At 39.8% G+C, this 12,417-nt stretch overlaps 1 protein-coding gene across 9 annotated transcripts in view; it reads left to right on the top strand.

The window, feature by feature from the left end:
• Positions 1 to 12,171, top strand: part of PPARG (peroxisome proliferator activated receptor gamma) — a 79,386-nt gene extending 67,215 nt beyond the window's left edge. For all 9 annotated transcript variants that reach the window (XM_072989717.2, XM_078385413.1, XM_072989716.2 and 6 more), the window contains one exon: positions 6,747 to 12,171. In XM_072989717.2, the coding sequence (XP_072845818.1) occupies positions 6,747 to 6,994 (248 nt within the window). In that variant the 3' untranslated portion in view covers positions 6,995 to 12,171. The remainder of the gene's footprint in view (positions 1 to 6,746) is intronic.
• Positions 12,172 to 12,417: the final 246 nt, after the last annotated feature.

Here is a 12,417-nt window from a genome sequence, read left to right as displayed (position 1 = left end):
TCAATTATTTTGCATTCCCATCCTTCCCACTCCCGCCCCCACTGTCTTTGGTTTAAGAAGCTGGGAGGCAATATCCAACCAACATCTAACAGAGATGGAGTTTGAAACCTCCCCTCAATGCTGTTTGGTAGTGTGGGAATGTTCTGACTGGCCCACTTTATAACAGCCAATTGTTGGGGAAATTGAGAGCAGTGAGCTCAGCAGTAGTTATGCTTTTTGAATTCATTTTTGAGAACCGGATAGGCACAGACTATAATGTTTTGGTGCCTGAAGAAGACAGATTTATGTTGAAAGCTAGCTGTTTGTTCAGTTTGTTAATAGTCCAATAAAGGTATCACCTGTCCTTGCCTCTGAATCATGCAAGGACTACACAGCACCATTTTCATTTTTTTTTTTTTTTTTGTAGAAAGCTAAATAGACCTTGGATTGACCTTACTTACCCACACTATTCACTGGATCCTCCTGGACAGGAAGAGGTATCAAACAGTTTCCTCTTCCAGGTCATCCTCCCATTTAGTAAGAGGAAAATTTGAAATGTCCCTATGTGGTTTAATCCTGAATTCTGCTTTGTTCTCAATCCTACCTCTGGCTTTATCTGATCAGGAGTTTTGCTCTGGCAGTTCTCCTTCAGAATAAATTAAGAAGCTGCCTTATACTAGGACTGATTTTGTCTGTCTAACTCAGTGTTTTCTACTTTGGTGGACAGATTTCGAGGATCTCAGATGGGAAGCGTTCTCACCACTTCCTGCCTGATTCCCTTGAAAACTGTAGGAGTTGGACAGTCAGCTTATGACTACCTACTTGCCATGAATTGGCCATACCCGTGAAATATAGGCTCCCGGTCCTCTTTCCGAAACTGAATTTCTCAATGTGAATGTATTTATTCTGCTGGCCACTGAGCCAAGTTGCTGTACCTTCTCATCCTATGCCCTGCTAAGCATCCAGCAACCCTCAGTTGTATCATTCCAACTCGTTCCTGAGTTTTCTCTTCCAGTTGCATTTGGCTTTTTGTTTGATTTGACACACATCAGGTTGAACAGGGATTAATTACTAGTTGGCACTTTCCTTTCATTCAGCTGAAACTGCAGCATTATGGCATGTTTTCATCAGAATAACTAAAATCATATTTAACAAGTACACAAGCTGTCAGAATGTCTTTGCTTGAGGAAGATTTTGGAACAAACTGACCCCCGTTAGAATGGTCAGTATATTTCTTGGACAGTTGTGCAGACTCTTTTAAAGCCCAAAGCATATTTTAGAATATTGAGATGTTTCTCCCATATTAATGAAAACCTTACAATTGAGAAACAGACTGTTTAACTCCCCCATCCATTTTTAGCTTTAAAATGTTTTCAGCCTTTGACTACAAACTTAAGCCCTGTACAACTTCAGCCATGTTTTGTTTTCTATTATGGAAAATAATACAGTATAAATAATTTGAAATTTTAGAGAATTAGCTTCAGAAGCAAAACTTGGAGGTCACAGCATTTACACTAATGCATCCAGGTTGAAAAAAAAATAAATGTTTGGGTGTTTCTATTCCACCTGGAAAATCAGGTAACACAAGGTGGGATACAAACTAAAGAAAATCAAATCAAATTATAGTAATACTATTTCATAGTATGGAATATTGCCTGACCCCACCCACCCCTTTTAATTCCATTCTCTCCACAATGAAATTGAGACTCTCCAGATGGAGAAGATGGAAGTGGGGGGGGGGGGAAGGGGGAGGAAAAGGGATCTAGGACAGAAAGAAGCAAGAGGGGAGAGCAAAGAGGAGGCTGTTCAGATGGGAAAGGAAATGGGCATGGAATTCGACAGGAGAGAAGAGGATGGAAGAGCAGCCAGGAGAAGGCAAAGAATATAGAAAGACCAGGTGAAACCACCTAGAGGGAAGGAGGCAGCAGAAATGAAAAAAGATAGGAGGAACTGGGAAAGAAAGGAAGAAAGAGAAAAGGGGTAAAGCAAAAGGGGGAGGGAAGCAGGAGGAAGGCAGAGTGCAGGGAGTGAAGCTGTGGGACACACAGGAGAATTAGGGGGGCAGTCCCTCACTGCTGCCGCCACCCCAAAGTGACTGGCACACTCTCAGTCTCTCACCCACTTGCAGAAGAAAATCTGTGTTGCTTGTCTCCAGCAGGAGAAGATGTGGATTTGCGGAAGGGGGGTTGGTTACTGCCCTAGGAAATTAGCATTAACACAAAAGATTCTGTATGGTTGTTGAACATTTTAAACAAATTAATTTGTTGAATGAATCCATTTAAACCATTTTTTTTCTCTGAAGCTTATCTAGGTATGATAAAAAGATTTTGTCCAGTTTTCAGAAAGCTTTCTAATATTGGTATCCCTTGACTAATAAAATGTATTTAAACACCAACTATGTATTACTTTATGTAAGAACATAAGGAGAACCATGGTTTGTAAAATGAGGAGTCTACCTAGTCCAGTGTTCTGTCTACCAAACCTAGCATTCTGCTCACCCTCCATCAACAAAATGATTCTGGGAAATTCAAAAGCACACGGGCGCAGATCCACCCTCTGTTTTGTGTTGACCAGCAAAGGATATAGGGGGGCATATTGCCTCTACTGCTGGAGAAAGAATACAGTTTATTTGCCTTGTAGCTCTTAATGACCCTAACCTACAGGAATGTAGCTACTCCTGTTTTAATGCCATGCAGATTGGCATCCATTATACATTTTGCTTCTGAGCCCAGATTTTTAAAAAAAAATCAGTTTACAACCTGTTGTTCAGAACTGGAGCGGAAAAATGCATTTCATATTAAAAATAATACCACCATCACCTTGTACTTTCTGCCCTGAATAAATAGGTTCATTCAATCTCTTTAAAATAATGAAATACATCTTAATCATATGTAAAGCTGACATAATTTCTTTGAACCAGAAACCAGGTTTGTACTGTATTATTCACTAAAGTTAAGCACGCAACTGCTGAGTCATGCCAACACTACGATAAGGGCTTTCAGCCAAATGCCTATTCTTACACCAAATGACTTGTAGTAGCAATTGGTTTTAGAGATAAGGAATGCACAGGAATTTTGCGTGTGTACACAGAGCATAAAATCACTCTTGTGAACATTTCATAAGTGAATAATTAACAGAAAGTATGATTAACTTTGAGATTTTTTAAGACTAAAGAGGCTTCCACATTGAGAAAAAGCATTTTGCTAGATTTAGGATCGTCTCTTGAATGTGGTTATTAAAATCTATACATAATTTGTAATGTTTCAGATGGCATTTTAATTTTGTTGGTACTACCAGGTGATTAGTTTTAATGTAAAGCTGTACCAGGCTTCTTAAAAGAGGTGTACAGCTTCATTCCTTGTAACCTCAAACGCTCCAGCTTTCCAGTGTTCCCGAGTAATTGAACGCATTTCAGCTATGTTTCTTGGTTCCAAAAAAAAAAAAAAAGTCTGAAGGTTGTAAAGACTGCTTTCATGGGAGAGGGGGTTGTCATGTCAGAATGTTTATAGTGCTACCAGTCAAAAGCCATTCTATAGCTTCTCTGTTTTCCTCCATGCTACTGGAAGATGGCATTGCATTCAGTCACATGGTGTAAAGTCAGGGATCTGCAGGGACCATGATTTACTGTGGACAAGCAAAAAATGCTGGTATGGGCTGCTCAGTTCCTTCTGCTTGCTGTGCAAGTGACTAAGCAAGCTATTTTGTAGCTTATTGGTTGAAATACAGCAGGGAGTTGCAACAAGAATAGGCCCATTTAACCAATGGATTTGGTGAGTGAATTGCTCTGTAAGTTCCATTGGTTCAGTGGGCCGTGCTATCACTTGTACTGTACTTCATTGTTAAGGACTCACATTTAGATGCAGAAGCTATAGACCAGCCTGCCTCAATCTAGACATTGGGGGAAATAGCTGCTCTAACTCTGGAAAAGCATTGGTCATATCAACCTGTGCTTAATAGCCACTCAGGCAAGGTGCACCCAGTGACCTCAGACCAAGGTGGACAGAAGATCCTTAAAGGCCTAGACCCAGCTTATCCATTTAGTTGGATGGTCTTGTGCTTGTTTTACTTATTAACTTTTAATTTCCAGTGCATACCCATTGGATTCTGGTAATCAGGAAGTCACTTCATGTTGGCAAGGGAATTTAAGAGGTTATACATTAGCAAGGCAGGTGGCAGTCAGGCATTTTCAATTGTTGTCAAAATGTGAACATTTTACACAATTATCCCCAGCAGTTGACTATGTTTTCTGCTCACATGCTTGTAGAATTATAGTGTTTATTGTTGCAAGGACAATATGAAGGGAGGAAGTCAGGTTAAACTGTAGCTGCCTTTCATTTTATTCAGGATGTACTGGGCACAGAGGGACTGTGTGCAGGCAAAATAGCTCAATGAATATCATTCTTCAGAAGTGATGTTGGTGTCGGTGGCGATGGCAGAAATTGCTGGTTGTTGTAAAACAAAATTCACAGTGAACTAAAAATGTGAGCTACTCGCAGGCAGAAAAATAGAACAAAATAAAGTGAAAAGTGTATGTGAAATAGTACAGTCATCCGTGTCTTATTCCACAATGGACAAAAAAATAACTAGGAATTGGTCATATTTTTTTACACGGATGCAACCAAATGACGGATAATGGCTTTAATGATTGTGCCAAAGGTACAGCTATCTTCATAAAAATTGCCCTTCCTTGCGAAAATCTGGAGATGATTTTTGTAAAATGTTTTTTAATTATTTGCCCATTTGGATAAATACTAGAAGTTGAAAAGTAGACATATAAGTGACCAAAAGCCAGTAGAATGAGAGTCAGAATGTTATCCCTTTTCCAATCCTGGCCTAGAATAAGTGATCATGTAAGACTGGCAGCCTGAGAGTGGGCCAGGAGATGCAGGGCAAGAAGTGCAAACATGCATCAACCCTTGCCATCAGGCACCTCACACACGGCTCCTCGAATCAGCTGCCCTGATAACCCCTTTGCCAGTCCTTGCAAGAAAAAAAAGAAAGACTAGCTTTCCAATTGCATTGTTAAGTCTGAAAAGCCACAAGTTCAGTTCTCGAGGTGAAGACTGGATGGAAAGACTTGTCTTGAATATAGTAGAAGAACGACCATGACTGACTCAATTAAGCATGCCACTTTCAGAGAAAATTGCTAAACAGGAAATATTTCCAGAACTTTTCTTATCAAGACTTCATGTCAAACTTAGCTGGGCAGTATCCCTAAGAGCTGGCTCTGGATGAAATTAGACTGCCCAGTTATCCCAGCCTGAATAGGTCTGTTGTTGTTTAGTCGTTAAGTCGTGTCCGACTCTTCGTGACCCCATGGACCAGAGCACACCAGGCCCTCCTGTCTTCCACTGCTTCCTGGAGTCTGGTCAAATTCATGTTGGTAGCTTCGCAGACACTGTCCAACCATCTCATCCTCTGTCATCTCCTTCTCCTCTTGCCTTCACACTTTCCCAACATCAGGGTCTTTTCCAGGGAGTCTTCTCTTCTCATGTGATGGCCAAAGTATTGGAGCCTCAGGTTCAGGATCTGTCCTTCCAGTGAGCACTCAGAGTTGATTTCCTTCAGAATGGATAGGTTTGTTCTCTTTGTAGTCCAGGGGACTCTCAAGAGTCTCCTTCAGCACCACATTTCAAGTTAGGTCTAGATTGTGCTAAACAGGGTCATTTTGAAGTGCAGTATGTCATTTGGGGCCATCCTTGTGTCCACATGCAAAGGTTGATCACACGGCACCTCAGGTGATCTTATGTGGCACAATCAATTTTCTTCCCTTTTAAAAGATTACGTTTGCTATTTCTCAAGATCGTTAAGCGGCAAGGTGAACTTGATTTAAATCACAATTTTTAAAAGTCGGATTTTTAAAACAATTTAAATCATAAAGATTGATTTAAAAAATAAATTATGATTTAAATTGATTTTTTAAAATAAAATTATTGATTTTTATCCACTCTGATAGGTGGCTTAGAATGGCAAAGCATGGAAGGAAGCTGCTTAATGATCTTTTGAAATAGGAAGCTTTCCTTTTAAATTTTCCTTGCTCCTCAGCTTGGGAGGAGAAGACATTTTTGCAATTCTTTTTAATTTTTCCAAACTGACACAGCACATCAGTGATGCTTTGAGGGCCTTTAAAAAGCATTGCTGATGTGTTAGTAAAAATTAAAAATAAATGCAAAACTTACTCTTTTTTGCCCTCCAAATGGCAAGGAAGTTTCCCATTTGTCAAGATCGTTAAGTGGCTTCAGCAAAGGGATAGCCAAAAGGCCACTTTGGTTCAATCACCCATGCTGGAACCGAAACAAAATGGAGAGATCCTACCCACACGTAAAAAAAAAAGAGTAGCCCCGACTAGGAATCAGAAATGTGCAGGTAGGAACGCTCTAGGGTTGGGCTGGTTCCCATCCACATTTACGTCATATGGTTTCTGGAAATAAGGAGCAAAGCAGCCTGTCCCCAGGGTGGACCAAACTGTGGAACAAATCTTTGTGCTACCCATACCCTCTGCTTTGAGACTGCACTCCTTTACCACCACCCAAAAAAAAACAGCCTAAGGTGGAGTATACTTTGTGATGGCCATATATAAATTTATACTTTATCCTTTTATCCTAAAATTCAAGACTTGCCACCACCACCTCCAAAACAGTACTCCAGCTAAGACCTTATTTGATTCCAAGTATTTCCAGTTGGAAACAGTACAGAAACACATATCTATAGACACCGTTACCATGGAGGTTGCCATCTAAATTTTTAACTGTTTCATTCTTTTCCAGATCGCCCTGGATTACTTAATGTGAAGCCCATTGAAGAGATTCAAGACAATTTGTTGCAAGCTTTAGAACTCCAGTTAAAGCTGAATCACCCTGAATCATCACAGCTCTTTGCAAAACTGTTGCAGAAAATGACAGACCTCAGACAGATTGTAACAGAACATGTGCAACTTTTGCAAATTATCAAGAAGACCGAGACAGATATGAGCCTTCATCCACTCCTACAAGAAATTTATAAGGACTTATATTAAGAGCCATATAATTTCTGATGCATTAACATGATGTACGTTCCTCCGATTGCACTATTTCTTTTGAAAGAGAAATATTACATGCCAAAGAAATTACTGTGAAAAACAAACATTTAGAAAGAGACAGAGCTTTACTATTCTAGATCTATTTTATGCATATTGTTTATAAGGACACATTTACTATTTACTTTTAATATTAAAATGTCTATATCAAGAAATTGTTGGCAGTATTTTCATAAAACACAATTGCTTGTTCAAATCAATTTAAAAATATTGAGGTTGGTTAGCTCTACAGTTAAAATACAGCCTCACAATAAAAGAAAGGTTTTGTTCTCTCCCCTCACCAGACAAGATTCCTAGATAGTTTAATAATTTTGTATTCATGTTCAAAAACCAGTATCAGGTCACCTCTGATTAGAGATATAACATTTGGTGTCTTTAAAAAACAAAACAAAACAAAACAAAAACCCCAACCTTTTAAAAAATTCACTGAAAGAAGGAGAAAGGGACCTAATTTTCGGCTCACTGATTTCCTCAAATGCTGTTTGGTGTTAGCTGGTTTTTAAGGAAGCCAGTCTAATTACTTGAAGCCAGTTGGTAAAATTATTGCTTATCATCATTATTATTTATATCTATATGTGATACAAATTACATGCATCCCCATGTAATAATAAAGCAGACAGTTCACGGCTCAAAATAAACAGAACTGGGGGGAAATTACTTTATGATTCCAAGAGTCATCTCCCAGCATATCCAAGCCTGCTGGAAATTTCTGGGAGCTGTCATCCAAAAATAGCTTTTCCCATTTCTTTTACTATGTGGGTTTGATGTAGTTTTATTATCAGAAACTAATATTGTTGCTCATTTTATGTTGTGTGTCTGCTGACGGCATCTGTCACTGTCAAAAGCAGGGCCTGTTCTTGCACCCTGTTGTCTCAAGGGTAAACTAGCATAAAAAGGTAAAGGTAAAGGTTCCCCTTGACAATTTTTGTCCAGTCGTGTCCGACTCTAGGGGGCGGCGCTCATCCCGCTCTTCAAGCCATAGAGCCAGCGTTTTGTCCGAAGACAATCTTCCGTGGTCACATGGCCAATGCGACTTAGACACGGAATGCTGTTACCTTCCCACCGAGGTGGTCCCTATTTATCTACTTGCATTTTGCATGCTTTCGAACCGCTAGGTTGGCGGGAGCTGGGACAAGCGACAGGCACTCAATCTGTTGCGTGGATTTGATCATACGACTGCTGGTCTTCTGACCCTGCAGCACAGGCTTCTGTGGTTTAGCCCGCAGTGCCATCACATCCCTCTAAACTAGCATAAGACCAGAAAAATCAGATTTGAATCTCAAGTTGCCCCCAAGAATTGAAGACATGGGGTGGGGTGGCAGTCTATCTATTCCTTTTGATCTTTGCAAAACTGACAGAAATCACTTCATGAGATCTGCCTTCCAGCAAATTAAATATTGCAAAGCAGCAGCGATTTTTATGGGCACGGATTGTGCATATTTCCCACTAGTACATTATTCAAGTCAGGCACACAATATTTACCAATCAACAAATATACTATTTGAGATTGTATGAGGAGGTGAATCGGGTGAATCATGCAGCATTGTGAACAGGTGGTGACATTTACTGCTTCCTGAATGAGCAAGCCCCCCTTTTCCCTCTTGTTCAAAGAGCTCATGCCACTATCCCTAGCTGCAAAGTAGATTTGCTATTCATGTTTATCTAGGAGCTTGAGAAAATCAGCTAAACTTCAAGTACTAGAAGAAACATAAGCTCCTTTGTCATTCATACAATATATGAAATGGTTTGGGAGATCCTCCTACTAATGTAGGGACTATTTGGGAATGATACAGGCTACATCGTCTGCATTTGCCTCACCATAATGCCAGGTGCAAAGCGTCAGAAAGATCAACAGTGGAGAACCTTTGGCCCTCCAGATGCTTTGGACTGCCCTTCTGATAATTCTTTGATATTGGCTATACTGCCTACAGCTTCTCAGAGTTAAATTCCAAAATATATGAAGATCCAAAGGTTCCCAACTCTGTTGCAAACTGAACACCAGGGACCGCAGCGCCTAGAAGTGTTGCATGGTGACTGCAAAGGAAAAATTCTGAACAGCTGAAGTTGCACAACCAAGACCATCGGTTCATATGGTTCGTATATCTCCTCCAACTGGAAGTGTCTCTCCATGGTCTTTGGCAAATGTCCAAGCTATGCTGCCTAGGCTTCCTTAAATGAAGGAGTGGCCACTGGTGAAGTTATGCCACAGAAGTCAATGGCCACACCTGATGAAATCTGTGGAGCACATGAGGCCAGAGTTTGTGCCCCCCCCTTGAGCCCTCATCCTTTCCCAAATGGTGGGTTAGAGGTACACAACACTTCCTACAGCAGGATTCTTTACAGTCATTTGCTACGGGAGGGAGGCTGGGCAGGCGGGACAATTGTGCTGAGCCTAAGCAAATATGACTGTATAACAAAAACAACCAAATCACTCCAACAAGTGATCTGTAACGGTAAAGGCAAAGATTCCCCTTGACTATTAAGTCCAGTTTTGTCCAACTCTAGAGGCGGTGTTGATTCCCGTTTGTAAGCTGAAAAGCCAGCGTTTGTCTATAGACACTTTCCATGGCCATTTGCCTGGCATGGCTAGACACGGAACGCCATTACCTTCCCACCAAGGTGGTCCCTATTCATCTACTCACATTTGCATGCTTTCAAGCTTCTAGGCTGGCAGCAGCTGGGACAAGCAATGGGAGCTCACCCTGTCGTGCAGATTCAAATCGCCACCTTCCTGATCAACAAGCCGAGTGGTTCAGCTGTTTAACCCACAGTGCCACCCACATCCCTTAAGTGAACTGTACTTACTGCCAAACCTGATTATCAGAATGGTTTACTGAGTCCTATAAGCTTGCATCTCTCTGTGTGTGTGTTTGAACATGCACACATGTGCACACATGGACACATGCACACACTCTAAGATGTGTGCAGTGGCTGCAGTGAAACCGTATTCTTGGATGTTGCTTCTTTGATGCCTGCAGCTAGCAATGACTGGCATAACATTGCCCATAGTCACAGTGAGTAGAGTTTGCCAGTATGTTTCTTCCAGTAAGGAAATGTGCATTCAAACATAAGTGGCGAAAAGTAGTTGAATATTTGGTTGGATATGCTATGAGAGAAACAATTCAGATACTTTTTGTCTGCCCACCGCCCGGCAACTCCATTTCCTATGGCTGGTGGATAGAGTGGGAAGTGCCAATGTATCTAGGGTTAGAAGAAGAATTCTGGTGAGAAGGAAACTGGCCATAACCCTATTGGTCTTTGCATTAGGTTTGTGTACTGTGCTACGACTAATGACAGCTAACTGACAAAGTGTAAGGATGTGTCTCATGCACCTGGTGGTCCACCCCAGCAAGTCATTGATTAGCTACAGGAAGTTATGCAGATCTGACAAGGACATCAATAGAATTCTGGTCATTAGAGTTTAGTCTGCTCAGTTCACATTTGAAAGCAGACATCATCCATTTTTCTAACAATAGCTTTAGCCTTCTTGAATGTGGAATGCTCAAAGAAGTAGTCTGTTTTGGAGGTTTTTAAGCAACGATGTGTGTGAATTGTTAACTACACAATTTAATTTTAGCAACATAATGACTGAATGGGGGAAGATTCACACAGAGCATTGCTGTGTGTTTTCTTAGACCATAACCACAGCAAGGAGCCAGACCTATTTTCTACAGCTCCTACTGTTCTCTCATATTATAGCCATTTTGGTTGAAGTTTAAATATACTCTGCTTCTCTGGGATTTTATTTATTAAACGTTTGGTCTTGTCAGTATCTAACTAGGCTGTCTTGTTTTTTGGAACCTCCAGGGCTTTGGTGAAAATATTCCAAGTCATAAATCACTGGCTGTTTTTTTTTATCATGAGAGCAACAAAAAACATTTTATAACTGGCAATTAAGAGGCATGCATGCACATGCATGCACACATGCACACACAGACACACACAAACATTTACACTATGTGCCTTTCATACTGTGGTGCTACATTAGAGGTGAATGATTTTGGTTACCTATTCTTCATTGTGGTGTTTTGTTGTTGGTTTACTTATATTAGATATTTCACAAAGATGATAATTTGGCATTCCCTTCTCCAGCCTCTTGAAAATAAGACTTGAGATTTGTTACCTTACAAGAGTAAAAAACAATAGCATTAAAATACAGTAAGTTACAAATATTAAAACAGAATTAAGCACATTACAGTATGTATTAAAATATGTTTCATTCTTCATGTTCAAAACACCACAGTACAATAGATAAATATATCAATTAGATAATTTTCACCCAGTAACAGGCAATATCAAGAGTTTTTGGAGCAGCTAACATCAAGTGTTCTATAGCCCACATTGAGAAGCATAGAATATTGGAAAAAGGAAATGCAGATGCTGTATTCTCTGTGGCAGGAGCCACACTAAAAGCTGAAAAAGATACTAAAAGAATCATAGTGCCAAGATGTAATTTAAATAACATTTCTAATTAATTTAAAGACCACATGAAGCTTGAATTATTGAACTCAAATGTCTGTGAACCAGAATTGCGGATTGAAATCAGATATATTATTAGAAAGAATGTAAAAAGATTATTCCTGTAGTATAAAGACAAAAAAAGCTTAGATAGATGATGGACAAAATACTTCATAAATGATTAAGGTCAGCAAAAGTAAAATGTGACATAAAAAGTTTAAGAATTCTGAGTGCAACTTTTCCACGACTATCATATAAAGGCAAAGAAAACTATTACAACTGCAGAAGTGCACAACAAAAGAAAAAAAGATGTGAAATCTCTTCCAGAAGATCCACAAACCAAAGGAAAAATTAAACCTAGATTAGGAATGCTGAAAGAGCAACATGGGAACATACTCCCTGACCAGGATAAATAATGAGAGGGTAGAAACTGTACACTGAAGAACTGTACAGAAGAGATAAAAGGATGAGAGATTACCTTGAAGAGAAATTGTATAATTGTATAACCTGTAAATTTAGAAAGTGAAGTGAAAGCTGCTCTGAAAGCATTTGGAAGAAATAAATCACCAGGGGTAGAACTGATAAAACTATTCCAAACTGAAAGAGACTGAATCTGTCAAGTCCTAACTAGCTCATGCTAACAAATATGGAAAACAAAACAGTGGCCCATAGAATGGAAATGTCTGATATACATTCCAATCTCAAAGAAAGGAATTACACAGGAGTGCAGTAACTATAGGACAACTTCCCATGCAAAATAAAGCTCAAGGTGCCGGAACAAAGACCTTGACTCTGTGGATCATGAGAAGTTACGGATTGTTCTGAAATAAATAGGTTGCCTCAGCACTTGACTATCCTTATACGTAATCTGTATTGTGTACAAGAAGCTACTGAGACAGAATATG

The sequence above is a fragment of the Pogona vitticeps genome, chromosome 2 (genome assembly GCF_051106095.1).
Source record: "Pogona vitticeps strain Pit_001003342236 chromosome 2, PviZW2.1, whole genome shotgun sequence".
Taxonomy (NCBI): domain Eukaryota; kingdom Metazoa; phylum Chordata; class Lepidosauria; order Squamata; family Agamidae; genus Pogona; species Pogona vitticeps.
Note: the sequence above shows the minus strand (reverse complement) of the source record. Positions and strands in the feature narration are given on the sequence as shown.